Genomic DNA, 18,697 nt, shown 5'->3' with positions numbered 1-18,697 from the left:
CTGGGTGCTTGCATCCTCGTTGAGGAGAGGCAGCATTGTGTAGGTGTGCAAACTGGCTGTGTTGGGAATGCTGTGTCTTTAATTGTGTAAACTCTTCACCAGGAGTCTGGAGAGTAGTCAGACTTCATCTCGTGAAGATGCATTCCAGACTGAAGTGAATTTACCTTCCTCACGCATCGAGCAATCTGGCGCTGCGCTATTTGCACTTCATAATTCTTTCCATAAAAATGGAACGATAGAAGGGAAATGGAGAAATCCAGTACTGAGCCCTCCTGTTTGAGCTCTGTTTTCCACTCAGGCAAAAGGACCACTGCAGCTGCTCCGTGCAACTGAGTGGGGAAACTGTTGGTTATTTAAGCACGTTTAGAAACTCATAACTGCAGGGGCTGCTGTCTTATTTCTTCTGCTCTCAGACTTTGTTTACGTGAGGAAGCAATAGCAAAATAAAGTTAAGAGTAAATACTGACTGCAGTATTTACTGTATATGATTTCCTCATAGCCATATCTTTTTGTGGGTTAGTTGAATCCATTTCCAAAGCATCCAAATAAAAATTCTTTAAACCACTGTTGGTATAGAGGAATACTGATGACACAGGGAGGTATTGAAAGGTAGATATTATGATAAATACTATATAAATATTACAGTTAAAGGCAGTGTTCCTGATAAAGCTCTTTAGACCGAGGGAGCAGCAAGGAAGGATCAGAATGTGCTGCAGTGAGTTTGGGACAGTTCTGGAGTGTGCACCATTGGTGTAAAAGCTGCTGGAAAAGTAAAAAGCCATTCATTGTGTCCAGTTATAATCGATGCTGGGGTTTAAATGCCTGCATCCATGGGTTGGGAGCTGTTGGGTGTGAGAGAGTGAAGGGTTATGTTGCTCTGTGACAGATGCAGACATCTGGTTTTAAGTTTATTGCAACGTATGCAGCTTCAAAAAAGCAAAAAAAAGAAGAGAAGAGGAAGTGTTGCCAGTAAAAGAAAATGTAGAAAATATGCAAATCAAGGAACTAATTTGTTTTCCTGAAAGCAATGTCCTTCTTGGTGTTAGGGCAGCGGGTTTTCGCTTTGTCCTTGTGCATTTAACAGGGCATCCCTGAGCATATGGGTGAAAGCTTCCCTTTGTTACCATTCTTCTTTCACTTTTAGACTTTGTGGCTGCAGATCCCTTTGAAGCACTTGATGTTATTTGGTTTGTTGCAATGGCTGCAGTTCCTATAACAGAACCATGCTGGCCTTCAGCATCAAATATTGGTGAAGCAAAAACCTGTTAGCACAGACAGTGACTTTCTGGCAGCGTCCTGTGCTGATAAGTCTTGCAGAACTGATTCTAGTTCAGTAAGGCTTTGACTTACATTGGCACTTACATGTGAATATGGAAAAAGAACAATCCTAGGGAAACTTGCTGGTGCTGAAAGCCCTCCTTGCTTTTTTTATAACAGAAGTCTGTTGATCCTCTGTGGTTAAAGCACTGAGCATTGAAGCGTATCTGAATTGCCAAGATAGCCCTCAGAAATGTTTCCTCAATTAGTAGATATCCTTAATATTGAAGTGGTTTGATAATGAGATGAGAAACGGGCTTTTTTCATGAGTGAGCAGTTTTCTGGATTCACAGCTTGTTAATTGTCAATGCTTTTTGTCTTACAGGGAAACCTGCAGATACATCAAGTGCACGTTGGGCAGGATGGGCAGGTAGGAACCGAGCTGAGCTCTGAGCACCTTCCTGCTTTATGATTGGTATTGCAGTTGGAATGATTTCATGTTATGAGTGTTTTACAGAGCAAAACCTGTTCTGGGCTTTGTTTAAGCAAGCAACAGTGTGAAAACATAAATTTAAGTGTTTTGTCTGTGGGCTTGAAGCATGTGACCGAACTTATACCATTCCTCCTGCCATAGGCTTTATCCCTGTGTTTTCTACTTTCTTTGGCCTCTTCACTCCAATGTTTACTAACTGGATTGATTATTTGGTGTACAGTATGTTCTTTTCCATGTTATCAACTGTCACTGGGGCCAGATGTGGGCTGCAGGCTGTGCAAACTGACGAACGTTTATTGCTGAGTTTTAGGCAGCTATTTTTTCATTATATGGCTGTTTTGGGAGAAACAGATCTTTCACATCTGCTTTTGTTCTTTCTGATAAGATGGTTTTATTGGGTGCATGTGCATACATGAGGTAAGGAAAGAGTTTTTGCTATGAGTGATGAGTCAGTAAGTGTTTAAATGAGCAGAATGTCCACGTTAGTTGGCAGTGTTGTTAACGTATGATCTCAGGCACACTCTGCTCAATGCTGAATTCTATTACTGTGTTCACAACGATATTCCTGTATGGAGCTTTCTAGGTGGACCACTTGAGTTTAAAAAAAACAAAACAAAAAACTGTTGTGAGTCTTTGCTGTTCGTGTTCAATATTAATAAGCTGAGATATTTGGTTGGAGTTTCAGCTCTGCCCTGGGCTGCAGTGCTCACAAACCCACAGGCCACGAGCACTCGGAGCTTTTGACTGTATGCAGTAAAGAAGCAATAAGAAACATAGAGATTAAAAAAGCCCAAAGCTTTAAATATTTGTTACTGGGACTTCAATCAAAAATACTTTTTGAGAAGCAAGACTGGGCAAGGTGATATTTTGGGTACGTGTGATAACTTTTGTTTTAGAACATAGCAATATCTTTTCCTTCCTGGCAACGTATTGATATCAAAATTGCACCTTCTGAAAAGGTTAATGCTGGGTGGTTTGATGTCTCTTTGATAGCAGCCTGTATGAATTAACTTGAATTTTGTCAATTGTAGCTGAGTACCGTTATTGTTCCCCTGCAGTGCATTCTCAGTGTGCCACAGATGGCATCTTAAGTAGAGCCAAAGAATGTAGTCTAAATCGTCATTGCAAATTCGTGCTGTACGAAGGGATGTGCTTGAATGCTGAACATCTTCCTGACCCTGTCCTCCATGCCAGGCAGGGGCAGGCATGTCCTTCCATACAGCAGTAGCACTCAGCTCTGCCTCGTGCTAAGATGCTTATGGAGCAAAAAGACTTCCAAAGCACAAATGCTCATCTGGCCAGTTGTATTAGGACACACAGTGCTGGAAAATGGCATTCTGAAAGCACTTGCTGTGTGCTTATGTGTGTGTGTGTATACAGTATGTTAGTAGGTTGTCTGTGTAAAGACACCTGGGCTATCAAGCAGTGTAGATATTCATGGGGATAGTTTGGTTCTGATGGCTGTGTATGCATGAAACAAATCTAGCACCCAGGTCCCCCAAAAGCACTCACTGCTTAGCTGTGTTCCAGCAGAGCAAAAACAAGCAGCAAGCAACTGTTTATGGCATTTTATCTCCTTTCTTCACTCAACATCAAAACCTTCGGCAGCAGCTGAGGCCATGCGGGCTGCTTTTGCCCCGGGGTGGATGAGCAGCACTCACATGATTCCTGCAGCAGCTGAGCTGGCTCCTGCTCATCAGCTGAGCTGCGCTAAGTGACCAGTTCTGGAGCTATTAGCTCATAAAAACTGCGAAGGAAAATGAGTTAAACTCAACTCTGTTTGTGGTTTAAGAATGGAAGTTGAAACTAATGCATTTTCCTTGGCACTGGCAGTGGGGTAAGAGCACAAAAACCTGTCATACGATACGGCTCAGCAGTAATGTAAGTCAAAACAATCCAGTAGCTCGCATTGGCTGTGCATGACCTGCGATCAAAAGGACTTCTGTGGTTTTCCCACCTGTGCATTGCTATTTAGGAGAGTGCCTTTTTCGTCCTGGTTAAGAACTTGAACATTGCCTGCCAGGGGACTCTGAGCAGTTGGATAATAAGGGAAGTGAATAATGCATCACTTGGATGTCTTCATTCACATATCAATGTGCCCAGCTGACACATAGGTACTTACTAATAGCTTACTTACTAGGTCTCAGCTTGACTGCTTACTTTCCCTTTGAAAATGCTTCTTGTTCTCCTGTTTCCCACGTGTTATTGTAACCTTACATCTTAGTTTCAGCTGGGATGGAATTGTTTCCTTCAGGTGTGATGCTGTGTTTTGGTTCTAGGAGAAGAGCAGCATTGGTAACATGCTGGTGTTTGTAGCAGCTGCTGAGCAGTGCTGTGCAGAGCCAAGGCTGTTGTCAGCAAAGGGCCCAGGGAGCAGGGAGGGAACACAATGAGGACTGACTTGAACTGGCCAAAGGGAAGTTCTGGCATCAGTTGGGGGTGGTGAGAATTGCTTGTGCATCATATGTGTTCATATGGATTTGTATCATTGTCATTGTCCTTTTCTCTATCTTAGTAAATCATTTTATCTTAAACCACAGCATATTAGCAGGCTCCAAATATCCTCTCTGTCGAGATGAGGTTTGGTCCTGCCTCCTGATGTGCAGCCCCAGCTCCTAGTAAGCATTCTGCTTCTTGTTCAGGGCGAAGCATGGGATCATTCATCTGAACGACGGGGGAAAATGGCATAAATCTACCATGAAATTTTATCAGTAAAGCTTCCAAGGTGACGGATATGTTTTAAGGCTCATGATGCTGGCAGTAAACAGCAGCTTCTCTGTAGAATGCTGCAGTTGTTGATTTCTTTTCTTTTTCTTTCTTTATTTTTCCACCCACTTCTGAATTGTCTGTCCTGGTAGTTGCACTGAATTTAGATCTTGTTTTTCTGGCATCGTTGTTCATGGAACTAATGAAATCATTCCAAAAAGAACTCTCTCTACCTACACATGTGTTCTATTAGCTGAAGGTTTCATATTTCAATGCATGTTTAATAAAAATACCAAACTGCAAAAATAATTAGACTTCATATTAACTAACACTTGAAGCCTCGGAGCAGCGGGAGTTTCTGGGCATTTGGTACTTGTGAATTACTAGGAGATTTCTAATCTGTCTCTTTCCTCTGATTACCTGACTTCCTTTCTCCCTATCTCCATCATTCCGTTCCTTTGTAGAGCCGTGGCTTTTTGCACATCAGGAGGTGTTCAATGTGTGCCCTGCACACGATGTGCTGCCATGGTGCCAGGCTGCTTGCAAGCTTTGGATTGCAGAGAGGCAGAAGATGACAACGTGAGCAGTTTGACGTTCCTCGACGTCGTGTTTTAGGCGTTGCATTCAGTGCATCCTCACAGCCAGCCTTTCTCCAATGTAGAAATTAATTAAAGTGACACCAGGCAAATGATCTTTAACTAATAGCCCTAGTTTTTAAATTAAAAATTTAATACACTTCAGAATCTAAAATAGGATCGTATATATATTGCTGGAGAGCTGACAATTTGTTCTGCTCAATGAACAAATAATTAATAGGAATAGCAGCATTAGTTCACTTAATCTGAAGTAAGAGTATCTGTAGGTAAGCTGGAATAGTTAGTGCATTCCAGAACAAGCAGAGTGTGGTTAGCAGCAAAAAGTCAGCAACTGTAAATTGCTTTTGTAATGCCACCCTTCCTACTATGCATATGCAATAAACATTTAGAGTTGTTCCTGACAGGACAAGGGGGAATGGTTTTAAACTGAGGCAGGGGAGGTTTAGGTTGGATATGAGGAGGAAGTTTTTCACTCAGAGGTGGTGAGGCACTGGCACAGGTTGCCCAAGGAGGCTGTGGATGCCCCAGCCCTGCAGGCATTCAAGGCCAGGCTGGATGTGGCTCTGGGCAGCCTGGGCTGCTGGTTGGTGACCTGCACACAGCAGGGGGTTTGCAGTGATTATTGTGCTCCTTTGCAACCCAGACCATTCTATGATTCTGTGATTCTTGCAAAGCTGCCATCACGTGGGAGCAAATGGAGTGGATGCTGCAGAGTAGCAGCTTGCTGCTGGGCCTGCAAGGTCGGAACGGACACGTGTGTGAGGAACGGATCAGTGAGAGCTGATGCTTCATGTCCTCAGGAGGAGGATGGGTCTGCTGCCTCGTTCAGGTCTGGTTTCAATACACACAGCACTCCCTGTAACAAGCTCAAAGGAGATATGACCTCATCACCTGTGTTTGAAACATCTGTCCTATTGCTGTTCTCTGCTGCAGCCTGAATTGCAGGGCAAGCTGTTAAGCCTTACAGGAATAGAAAAGGGAGAGAAGTGTTCCAAATGTGGAGAATAAACCTTGCTAATCCTAGTAATTCCACGTAATACCTGGGGAGTCTCACTTGTGAGCAGATGAAACTCGGATGAGAATAGCTTGTTTGTGGAAGAAATTGCTTAGTAACGTATGGGACTGTTTTAAAGCAGCTCTTCTGAGGTCTCGTTTGTGTCTGTTTACCTCACTGATAATTACTGAGATATTCAGACTTTGCAAGGAGAGCAGGGCAGTTTTTTAACATCCAATTCAGTTCATAATTCCAGCAAGGTATTCAGTGATACAAACAAATGTACAGATGGACCAAGCCAGTGTCTGCTCACTTCTATGTGTGCTGCAGATGACATTTTGCTGGGAAGGAAACTTTAATATGTTTTCTGAATATGCATTTTAGTTGCCTTTCCTAAGCCTTTGGAAATAGGTACTGCAGTTTCTATCAATATTAGCAACTTCAATAATATATTATCTGAAACAGAGGGAAGAACTGTATTTCCCAGCTCCCAATTCTCACATAATGGATCTAATTAAAAAGATTTTAAAATACTATTTTTTTTATTTGAAATTGGAAGGCTGTAGTCAAGACCAAATGCAATGCACCCCGCTATTGCTATCCCTCATTTCCAAGCAGCAGAGGGCAGTAGCACTAAGATGATTGTCAGCTGCCTTCTGAGCAAAAGCCTGAAGCAATGAGGAGGCAATGCAAAGCACGAGGAACGCGCTGCTCCGACATCAGCCCTGCAAATGCCGCGGGGACAGAGGCGCGTTCACAGCGTGAGTCTTTCTGCATGCATCGGGGGCTGCGCGTGCACGCGTGTGAGATGGTGTGCGATGGGCAGAGAGCAAGAGGTGACTTCTGCAGCAGGAGATGGAGAAGGCTCTTCCCCGCTGCAGCACATCTGCTTTGAATAACGCACGCAGGGAAACAAACAGGATTGCTAGAAGAAAAACAACAGAGTGAAAACCCCAATATAGTGCAGCTGGAGCTCAAGGCACTGCTTGGATGGTCTTGAAAAAAGTAACTGATTATTTTCTAGTGGTTCCTCTTCGGTAATAAGTTGTACTGAAGCCTTGCAGGTCTGCTCTGTTTTTGGGAGCAAAAATGTAGTAGTTTTGAAACAAAATGTGCTTGATGCAAATCCAACGCAGAAACATTCTGTATTTGTGGATAAAGTAAGACTACTTCAATTTTAGCACAAGCATTCTAACTGAGATTATTCTTTTTTTTCCTTGCTGCCAGCCCTTTGTGCACATACGCTCCTTAATTTGGCAGCCTACAAAGAGGTGTTCTCTGTTTTAAATTCCAGTCCTCCCTTTGGACCAACCAAAATAGTCTTCGAGCTCCTGAGTCCTGCAGGCTCAGTCTGTTGGAGGAGGCAGTGCTGTAGCTGAACAGGTGCTTCAGGAAATGCAAATCAAATCAATTTTACAGCAGTTAAATGGGTTAAGGTTTACAGATAGGTAATAAATATAAAGAATGGAGGAAGGTTTGCACCTTTTTCTAGTGGTGCAGCAGGATGGGATGCTGTGCTGGGGGACAGCTGTAGGCAGGATGGCCACGATGGTCCTTGTCGTCTCTGTGTGTGAGGCTCCTGAAGCAAATGTGCACAGCTGTGTTCACTGCAGGTTATTAGATTTGATTACCTTATCCACTTCCAGAGGCAGTGCTGAGGCATTTGAATGCTCACTGCAAGGCAGCAGGCCTTGCTTTATAAACGAGGTATCGCTTTTGAAAAACACCTGTGTTTAAATGCAGACATTCCGACTGCTTAAGACTTCAGCTGTAATGCAGTTGTGTTGATGGACCACTTCTTGCACATCTGTGTCGCTGAGTTCAGGGATCCTTCTGCCTAGGAGCTGCCTTGGGAAGCCTGAAAGTGAAGGCACCTCTTCATACGCAGCGAGCCTATGGATGTTGTGTGTGATTGGCCTTCTGCTCTTATTAACAATGTAAAATTTCAGCAATGAGTTACTGGATGGCCGAGTTCTGGAATCAGTGCCAAGCTGTGGCACTTGACGATTGCTAGATTATTTTTAGATTCAAGATTAAAGAAAGGCAAGTTGTTCTTGGTAGCAGTCTTACTGCATTAACCTGCTCACATGCAGTTGTTTTCATGACTTTTATTGCTTAAAGATGGAAAAAGGAGAGAAAACATCAACGTTTTCTGAAGTGGTGATGGGCAGCATCAGTGTGTGCTGCCATAGGCAGTAGCTGTGTGCGCCTGCAGTCCCTGAATGAACTGATGTGGTGTGAAGTTTTCATCTGAATGTCATAGAGTGGAAGGAGTGTTTTGTGCCCTTTACATTTTCAGGTAAACGTATCTAATTAGGTTTTATCCTTGGCAAGGAAGGAAGCGTGGAGGAAAGATACAGGCTTAACTGAGTACACTGAGAGTGGAAGAAAGGAATTGCTGCTTTGGAGATAAACCAGGGAGAGTGGTGAGTTGCTGGAACAGCTGCCCAGAGAGGCTGTGATGCCCCGTCCATCCCTGGAGGTGTTCAAGGCCAGGTTGGATGGGGCCCTGGGCAGCCTGGGCTGTTATGAAATGTGGAGTTCGGTGGCTCTGCCTGCGGTGAGGGGGGTCAGAACTTCATGATCCTTAAGATCCCTTCCAGCCATGGCCATTCCATGATTCTGTGATCTCTATAAGTGAGAACACTGCGATTGCCTTTCAAATCAACTTGCTTTCTCCATCTTCTGATGATCGTTAATTACTGCAATTCATCAGCTGTGCTCTTCTGTCTTTTTCTGCCCTTTTCTGCTGTGAGATTCAGCCTGCCCTTATGTGCAGAAAAAAAAATCCCTCTGCTGATGGGGCTGTAAACAGTCTTCAGTAGCAAAATCTCGTATGTATTTATGGCATTTTTTCGTTCAGTTCAGCTCTTGGCAAAGCGAAACATGAAGGAAATAGCTTCCCATTAATAACAGAAGATCCAAAATTGACCCTGCTTTCATGCTTCATTTCAGTGACGCAGGTAAAGATTTGTTTTGGGAGCAAATAGTAAATTCCAGCAGATAGTTGGCTCTAAGAGCATAATATAATGTCTGTGCTTTAAACACCAAGTTTTTCCCTAGTGCTTCTTAAGGCTTAGACATTATGTCACTCAACTATTTTTGTCTTCTGTTCAGAAGTCCCAGCTCCCAACGCAGTGTCTTAATGACCTGTGGAGTCTTGTACTCACATTATAACCTTTGTTGCTGTTCCTTGCCTTACTGATCGAAAGTAATGGAGTGCACAGAGATGCTAAAATCAGCTTATTATTTTAATACTGAAAATTATTAGGCTTTCTTCCTCCAAATTATTTTTGTTTTGTGTGTGCGCTCTGGGCTGCTGGAAGAAGTGAATAAAGGTGATTTGTTCATCTCTTATACTTTGATACAGTCTGTGAGTGACAGAGTCCACGCAGTGATCAGCAGTGGTTGTACAGCAAGGCTGTTTAATGAAGGCTTTGGGAAAGGATAATATTTTCTGTCATCTTTTTTCTATTTTCCTCCTAAGAGGGTGGGTTGTTCCATTAAAATTCCATTCAAGCAGACAGGAGCGTTTATAATGCTCCAAAGAATACGTTCTCTATTTTTGAGTATATTATGTTCTTTATTCACCCAAATCTTGTTTTAATATTGCTGTAAACTTAATAAGAAGAGATGAGATATGAAGCGATAATCTTTTAAATATAAGGAAAAATAATTTTCTCTACCTTCGTAGAAGGCATAGGTCTAAGCCATCCCTTATTAGAGATTTTGGTAATAAAAATCTCTGCTTGTAGAATAGCAGTCCCCACAAAGCTATCTGCTGTGCTAATCTGGAGAAATCATTTCTTTTTTGTTTTGTTTGGGTTTTTTTAATGCTCCTCATTTATGATTTTTCTCCCCGTGCCGTACGAGCCGTGTTGCAGACGTGCCCATCTCCCATCACAGCTCCCATAGCTCTGTGCTGTTGCTCGGAGTAGCAGAGCTGCCCTGTGGACCACGTGTGCTTTCAGAAATCGCCGTCTCCCATTCCAGACTGCAACCCACGAGGAGTTCTGGGTGGTGGTGGTGGTGGTGGGGTTGTGCCGTTGGTGCCCACGATGGCTTCGTGCTGGATGTATTGTATATCTTTGGCTGGAAACCAGCTACTTGCTTGCTGCTGGCTGACTCCGATGATTGCTTAACTGTTCAGCATGGGGAGATCTCATTTCATCGTGATGAAAAACAAAGTGCTTGTGTTGGTGTGTGCGCGTTGTCAGGTTACTAAATGGCAGGTACAGAGTTCAGGCCATTAGCGCGCTTCAACTTTGCGCTGCCTTAAGTGCAACAGTAAATCTCGATGATTTAAACCCGTCTCCAGGTTTCCGTGCTGTCCGCCTCTCTCGGGCCATCCAGGGGATGTTTTGCTGTTTCACAAACAGGAGGGCTCCCCTGCTTTGCCTCCTCTCTTTGTGCATTTGCTTTCTTGAAGAGTTGGGGCACAACAGCTCCCTGTTCTCCAAGTTAAACCACGGAGGCTCGTTTGCAGATGAGCGCTGAGTTTATCTTTGAGGGAAAACCTACGTGGTTTACACAGGCTTTCCACAAAGGCTTTAGTAAGATAATGCTGCACGCGGTGAGATTTCACCACTGATTGACTTGGAGCACGTGTTGTTTTTTGTATTTAATCCCTTTCATCTTTCCAACAGATTTTTCAGTCCAGTTTTTCAGAATTCTTAAAATATTTTGAAGTAGAGGAGCAAATATCGAATAAATTGAAGTAGGATGTTGGAAGAACATTCCTTTGTGATTTGTGTGCTGACTTGGAACAAACCATATAGAAAACCGCATATTTCTGCAGCTGGAGTTTTTAATAGTTAATTTTTGTTTCAAGCAGACACTGACGTTAAAAAACTACAAAATGGCCAATTTGCTGCTTGCTTTAGGGATTGAAATCCCACATCAGCAGCGCAGTTTTCAGTTCCTGTTCCTCAGATGCTATTTTAATTAGCTGAGATGTATTCGGCGCATTCGAAATCTCACTTTATTACTGTAACATTTGGAAAGTATATTTGGGAAGCTATCCACAGTAGCTTGCTTTTTAGCCATGTCTTCGGTGCTCTGTGAACAGAATTCTTCTTTGTGCAATAAGTACTCGAAATTGTAAGCTTGATTGAATTTATTTGATCTGATCTGCTGGGACTAATTGCTGTATGCAGGCTCCATCAATTATCCATCTAGAGCTATCGCTCCCAACTGATCTGGAAGCAGAAAGCAGCACTGCTTTACGTGGAGATACTCTTTCTTTGATAGTGATGCTGGGCTCCAACCAGGACTGGGCTATGAATGAAGCTGTGTTATAAATGGCTCTGTTGTTTTGTGTTTTTTTTTAACAACTGTTTCTACTCCTGAAATAGATCATTCCCTGCTTTTGGAGTGACGCTACGTATTTATGTTAAGCAGCACAAGTGTTACAGAGTTCACCAGGAGGAAGCATTAGATTTAAGTCACGTGTCAGGTTAGTGTGTTTTTTCTGATGAACTGTTTTGTTGCAAGTGCTGGTAATGGCCCTGGTAACGGGGAATCTCAGTCCCGTGGCAGTGACATAGGAGGTGCTGTTACACCCAACTCATCCGACTTAGGCTCTGCTCTGTGCCCAGCACTCTGTGCTCTGCTTTGGGGCTGTTCTTCTGACTCCAAACCTCAGTCAGCCCATTGGTTTCAATTGTTAAAAAGAAAAAGGGTTGTAGAAGTCTCTATAATGGATCAGATTCAGGTAGAAGCAAAATGTGCTTCTAGGTAAGCAGAGGTATCGACTCGTAATGACAAAATGTTAATCAGAATTTATGCATTTCAGAACTGTTTTGTGCAACTTCTTTTGGAGTTTTTCCTGTATTAAAGCACTGTGCATGTATAATAGGAGGAAAACAGCAATGTGTGTGTCAGGGATAGGACATCTGTGCTGCATGAACACAGGAGATGTGGACAGCAAAACCAAGGAGGTTGTTCCAGCAATAGCACAGTGATTTTTGTTGTTGGCTTTGGGATCATGTTTTCCATCAGGATAAATTTGTTCTATAGTAGGTCAATAAAAAAGAGCTTATCAAATGGTAAAAGGGTTTGGAAGCATACAGAAAAGAGTACGTGCCAGTGATGCATGCACCCAAACTCAATACCAGATACCAAGTTTTGGTCAGTGAAACTGACTCTGTGTGTGAAAGGGTTGTGATTTGGTGTGAACTTGGATTGCACATCTCCTAAAGGGAAGTCACTTCTGCCCATAGGTCTGTTTGGTGCTGGAACAGGACGCTGATCTTCAGAGATGTGTAATAAAATGCCAGATTTTTACCTTTTGGTGCGTGTTTTTCATTGTCAGTGGTGATAAATCAGGGAGATGCTGCATGAAACGCAGGGAAAGGAGTGATCAGTGAATCATCTGTTCTGAATTAAACTGTGACTCAATCGAGCTTAACGGGAATGGAACTGTCAAAAACGTTTGTCATTGGACTCATTCTTTTCCAAGTGATTCCAAGAGCTCCATTACTTGGTGTCTGTTCAACACCAGACTCTAAGTAATGAAATCGCTCATGAAGTTCACAAATGTGTTTCATGGCAGTTTGTGTAGATCTGCCCTTAGAAGCTGCAGAGCTGAGGAACAGGTTTATCTTCTGTGGAGCTACTCCAAATTAAGATGACCTTCAGATGGGATCCACGTGTGTAATTTGGAGCAGATTAGTAGCTGTGGAAGACTGGGGACGATTGAGGTAGATGTGGGTAGGTAGGACTGCTCAGGGATACTTCTGTTTTGTGTTTTAGGAAAAAATGGACACGTAGGAGCATTTATTGGGTACATTGGCTGCAAACGTCTGCAGAGGAAATGCTCCCTTCCCTTGGGAAGACTTAAATTACACCGGTTCCTTAAAGAACACCCTTTGCCCTTAATGTACCTGTCACTTTCTGGAGTTCATCTGTTGACTGCAGCATGCTTTACTTTTCTGAGCGCTGCGTTTTTCATTGCTATGGGAGCGTAGTGCAATGTGTTTTGAGGCTGCAGTCTAACTTGTTTGCTGAAAAAAAATCTGTCCCTTCCAACTCTCATAGGGTCAGAACATCTGAAGTCTGAATTGGGTCTGAGTTTTCCTGGCGGAGCAGCACGTTTAATGCTTGCTGCACTGCCTGAGGCCCCCGCTTGTTATCACTGAACTGTTAAACTTCTTCCAGCGATTGTTTGTTTTGCTGGAAAGCTACAATGAAAGCTACAGCAAAGAGAGTCAGAGGAACAAAAGAATTCCTCGAACGTTGCAAAGCCGTTGACCAAATGGACGCTGTTAGTGCTCTCCATCCAGTGGCTCTTGATTCGTTGGGCTGGTGGCTTCTGTGCTGTGTTGGCAGCCGGGGAGTCAATTAAGGACATTCCATCTTTCTAACACGGTTTTAATCTTATTTCCAGTTCCACTGCATCAGACCAAGCCAGATTGTTTTATAGATTTTGATCTTTATTGAATGTATTTTTTTCCTAGCCTGAAATATGAAGTAGGAGAGCCTTTCTGTGTCAACGGCAAAATTAGGAGTGCAAACTTCTCAAACTTCAAAACTGACAGATTTGGACTGGATTATTTGAAGGTCTTTTCCAACCTTAATGCTTTTGTGATTCTCTCTCCCATCATTTCTCTCCTTCAGTATTATAAATTTTCAGGCAAATATATAATTTTTGCCCTCGGGATTTCCCAGAATGAAAAGCCTTCTAATTATAGGCTAATGTATAATTGTAGAAAAGGAAAGCACAGTTCATTTAAAAAATAATAATAACTTAAATTACCTGTGGGAAGTGAAAAACATCCCCTGTTTTGCTCCCAGCAGGAAAGCAGAACAGGAGAGTTGGTGGCTCCCCCTGATCAGGCTGTGTCATGGCACCCAGGCTCTGTAATGACACACAGCATCCAGCGCCTGCTGCCCCACATCTGCAAACGGCGCTGAGCACAGAAACAGCTCCTGTCTCAAAGTCCAGCCCTAGCAGCTAAGGGCTTTGCCTTCCATCCAGCTCAGATCTCGTTGTCAGTGCAAAAACTGAGCTTTAGCTTGAATTGTTGTCCGAATTCACACCACTGCATATTGGTTCCAAATGTTGAATGTGTTGAGAGTTGCGTTTTCCAGTTCGAGTGGAGCGTTTTAAAGGAAAGAGAAATGGATTTTTTTATCGCCTTGTTTGTGCTTTTACTTAATTATTATTAAAGCAGAAATTGGGGCAAAATATTCGAAGGCGGTGAAAACTGTTGCTTTTTTCTACCTGGCAAAAACTGAAAGCTGAAATGTCCCCCAGGCAGCACAACAACATTATTTTGTGACATTGAACCGCGGCAAGGAAGGGAAAACGAAAGTCAGAATTGTGCTGTGCTTAACGAGGGCTGTCTCCTGTGTGCCTCTGCGCCGTGTTTGGTACCATGGAGTTTTATGGTCGGTGCAGTGCTGCTGATAGCAGCATCTCGGCGCTGCGTTCGGTGCCGTTCCCCTGCATTTCCTCTCAGCTTGAAACACAGCAGAGGTGCACGGCAGCCCGGTTGCTCCGGCGTGTTGGCTGTGCTGTGCGTGATATTGGGATTGAATTTAAGAAGTAATGTATAGCTGTGTGATTTTGCAGCTATGTCTGAGCTGGGCTGCTGTGTGTCGGGACTGCTTAGGTTACCGGGCATCCATAAGAGAAGTTACCTTCACCTTGTGCTGTTAGCTTTGTGCCTGCGATCCTTATGGGTAACGCAAAGATCGAAGCACTGTTGGGAATTGTTTCGAGAGCTTTAAGGGGAAAGAAATGGGGAGGAACAGCTCCTGTGTTGCGTCCCGGTGGAGCTGCTGCCGAAATCCCGTTGAGGAGCGGCGCTATCAGTGCTGTGCTTACGGAGCACGGAGGAAATGAAATGATTTTCTCTGACCGCCAGACCCCGCGAGGAATCAAAAGCAGTTTAACGCCGCGATTTGGTAATTCTGCGCTTCCTCCGAGGCAGCGTGCAGGAAAACGCTTTGATTCACTGGTGTCAGAGTTTTATCACCTCCTAACTGGAGGGAGCTGCAGAGCTGTGCCAGCAGCAGCGCGGTGCTCTGAGCATCCCGGGATGTTCGAAAACATCCAAGGAATATGGGATAATTGGAAGAACTTTGTAGGTAGAGAACAATTATGTGAGTTGCACCCATCTTGTGCGGATCACCATGCAGCTGATCAGATGGCTGGCTGTGTTGAGATGTTACACACAGCAGCTCTTTGTTTCACTGAGCATTTCCATTGCTAATTATTTCCTTCGCTTTCATACATGTTGCTGGACACTGGGTAATGTTTTGCCTGAAATCTCTTAAGCTACAGCTTCCATCACCACCACAGAGGAGCTGAACGGAGAAGCCAGTGAATGGAGCTCCCAGCTGTCTTTTTAATCCAGTTGCACCAGATGCATTGCATAACAGTACCACAAAGCTCACTTTTCTGTTCTGAAAGCAGTGTTGGTTGGAAAGAGGGAGCCTTTGTTTGGGCACAGCCGTGACAGAAGTCAGCTCTGTGGATTGTGGCTCTGCACAGACATAGGTGAGGGCATCAATTGCACTTGAGCTGTGAATTTGAAGTTGCTTTCCAATATTTTGATCTAGGAGGGTTGTTGTTTTTTTGTTTTTTTTTTTTTTAATTATTATTATTTTTTATTTGATGAAAAACTTTGTGGGTCTTCTGAGCATTAAATGGCAACATCTTAGGAATCAGCTTCAATAAAGACTTCATTTCTGTGCTGTTCTTTGAAGCCTTTTTGAACCGTTCTTTTTAGCTCAAAAACTAGACTTTCTCTCCTCTCCATATGTCTCCATACGTCTGTCTAATCAGGAGCTTGTTTCTCCCTCAGGATGGGCTCTGGCATCTCTTTTCTCCAGTTGCTCCAGGAAAAGTTTGGCTCCCAAAGAACCTTCTCATTTTGGCTTTGCACTGGTTTCCCCTGCTCTGTGTTCTCAGAGCCCATCAAAGGCTGCCTCCTGGCTCCCTCCTGCCCTGACATTCCTTCCCAGCCGTGCTTTTTTGCTGAAACTTCAGGAATATCCTGTGCTGCTCCCTTTGAAGTGTGCTCGTGCCACTTTTGCATAACTGGTTTCAAGCCCCAGCAGCCTCTCTCAGATTCCAAGCCATTTGGGCAGCTCTCTCCCTGGGGCTCCCATGACTGCCAGGTACCACCCTGCATCCTATTCACTGCCAGCCTCCTGGCACAGAGCTGCTGGCACAGCCCCAGAAATGTGATCTCAAGTTATGACTTCATGCAAAAAATTACAGCGTTTGCTTGCGAGCCGTAACCGAGATTAGAAATTGTAAGGGAGCATCGCTTTTTTGTTTTCATTTCCTGCTTGCTGGTTTGTTGCTTCTATGGAAGTATTCTGTTGAATTGCTCGGGACTGCTTTCCTCCTTGATACCATCTTTATTTGTTGTGAATTGGTTGTGTTATGCAGTCAGTCCTTCCTCTGTAACCTCTCTTGAAAGCAGTGTGGGGGTTCTAACAGATATGTGTTGTGAAATACGTGTATTTCAGAAGCAAACTTGATTGTGCCAGGTTGCCATGCTTGCCAATTAACAGACTGAGCATATTCTTGCATATCAAATCCTACAGCTTCATACCACTGTGCTGTATCTAAAAGGAAAAACAACTGAAAAATGTGAGTCGCTTGCACATAATGCAGAAAAAAGTGTCACATTTAGGGTTAATGATTGTGCTTAATTTCAGCCAGAAGAACTGGAGACGTTCCTTGGGTAGCTTTGGTGGTGGCAGGGACAGCTGCTTTGGGGAGCTGAGTTTTCTGGGCAGGGTATCTATAGAGGGTTGTCAAACTTAGGCTGCCAGCTTGGAACAGACCATAGAACTTAGAAAAGATGTATGTATCAAAACATACAAAGGCACACATGCAAAAATCTCATGGGATGGCTGAATTCCATGCTGTACCAGGCATAAAAAGAAAACAGTGCAGTCAGCGGGAGAACAGAGAATTTAAAGTCTGCGTTTGCTAGGTGTGCAGGAAAGCTGAAACCCAAATGGGTTGAGTACAACAAAAAGGAATGCGGTTGGGCAGCAATAGCTGCTTCTGGCACTCGTGGTGCATTTAGCCATTTTCTTTCAGCTCTGAAAGAGAAGTAACTGTGAAATTGGATTGAAGAAATCAGAACGGTGCTGCACTCGGGTAAGATCTGAAGTACAGGGCAGCTGTTCATTCATACCTTCTGAGGCTGAGCGTACTAAAGCAGGTTGAAACGATAGAAAACCCCGTGGTAATCAAACTCGAGAGCTGTTTTTTCAATTCTGAAGGATTTCTTTTTATTGTCAGTGTGATGGAAGGCGATAAGAGATAAGATCGCAATTGTAATCTGATGGAGAAAGCTGGGAAGCAGAACGCCTTTCAAAGCAGCAGAGCTCCTCAATGAAAGCAAGCTGTATGGCTTATGGGAAGGCGGTGGGTATGGCCAGGCTGCTGTGCTGTGGTGCAGAATGCACATCCTGCAGAGGAAGGGACCTGCGCTTTTGCTTTTGTTTTATCCAGCAGCTCTGTCTCCTCACAAAGGCGGGAGGGCTGTCAGAACAGCCCATAAGAAGCAGAATTCTGGTTTTATGCGGATTTTAATCTTTTTTTTTTGCCAGCGATGATTTTTTCAGATTATCGTCTGAGTTCGGATCAGTGCTGGAGATGCTTTGCTGGAAATTACAGCATGGTTTTGATAGCCTGGAGCAGGGATGGCCTCTGTGTGGCCCAGGGCAGCCATTTGGCCTGCCTGAAGAATTTATTGCCTGGGCTGTGGTGCTAGAAAGTTCTCCTCTGAGCCTCTGCAGCGCTGTCACTGTTTCTGGATGTGTCTGCAACAGGGAGGAGGGGAGATGAATAGCATTCTGGAGCTGGTCTGACTCACTCATGAGCTTGCCCATGGGAATGGGCCCTGTGGTGAGGGCAGCTCAGGAGGTGCTCAGGTTGGGGGATGCTCGTGGGCTGGGGAGCAACTGGGAGCAGGAGGGAGAGGATGATGGCTGCAGATGGGGTGAGCCGGGCAGGGAGGAGCTGCAAAGGAGCTGCTGGGTAATGTTTTCTTGGTGTATGTTGGGCAGATCCAGGGCAGTAAGTAAGAGAGGAGAGCTGCCCTTGGACTGCCTTCCCCCCAGAAGAGGAAAAACTCCAAACCAACTGAAGTCACAGTGATGTGACAATACAGGAATGACTTCAGCCTTCAGACTCCTGTAACAGTTACCTGTGTGTTCTTGGGACCAAAGGCCAGGAACCAGTAGGTAGCAGTTGCTGGATAAATTAGGCACTGGTGCAGTGAAAAGGAGGAGGAGGTTTTGGCCTCAGTACAGCCGTGTGAGAAGTGTTCAGGATTTGTCTCGGGGAGGCCAGCTGACCATCAGCCACTAACTGGTATTGCCAAATAGAGCAAGTGGGTGATATCCTGCTGGAAAACAGAGGTTATTTTTTGACTGTGTGGAGGACAAGCCAACGAAAAACAACACTCAGACATTTTGTTTGCAGACGTGATTTCTGGAGCTTTAGCCAAAAGCACAGTGGAACAAAGACCGAAGTTAAATTTAGTACATGTCAACCTGATCAAAACCAAGTATACACAGACAAAGCCTGTCCAGATTCCGACACAATGTGGCCTGCAGTTGCCAGGGCTTGCACAGAGGATGGGATCTTGCAGGAAGGAGCTCAAGCCGTTAATT

The 18,697-nt window shown here is 44.1% G+C and overlaps 1 protein-coding gene across 10 annotated transcripts in view; it reads left to right on the top strand.

Annotated features, from left to right (window-relative positions):
* The window catches only part of BANP (BTG3 associated nuclear protein), a 126,403-nt gene that overhangs the window by 66,172 nt on the left and 41,534 nt on the right, over nt 1–18,697 (top strand). For 7 of the 10 annotated variants that reach the window (XR_008207602.1, XM_052686254.1, XM_052686260.1 and 4 more), the window contains one exon: nt 1,643–1,687. Coding sequence is in view for 8 of the 10 variants with exons in the window: in XM_052686254.1 (XP_052542214.1) it covers nt 1,643–1,687 (45 nt within the window). In the remaining 2 variants the exon portion in view is untranslated. Of the gene's footprint in view, nt 1–1,642; nt 1,688–1,774; nt 2,168–4,392; nt 4,826–11,400; nt 11,458–18,697 lie in introns of those variants that run through there. The other 3 variants (XR_008207601.1, XM_052686262.1, XM_052686261.1) reach the window with 3 other exon arrangements.

Source organism: Tympanuchus pallidicinctus, unplaced genomic scaffold, assembly GCF_026119805.1.
Source record: "Tympanuchus pallidicinctus isolate F22 unplaced genomic scaffold, pur_lepc_1.0 scaffold22, whole genome shotgun sequence".
NCBI classification, from domain to species: domain Eukaryota; kingdom Metazoa; phylum Chordata; class Aves; order Galliformes; family Phasianidae; genus Tympanuchus; species Tympanuchus pallidicinctus.
The sequence above is the reverse complement of the archived record's forward strand: the minus strand, read 5'-3'. Positions and strand labels throughout refer to the sequence as shown.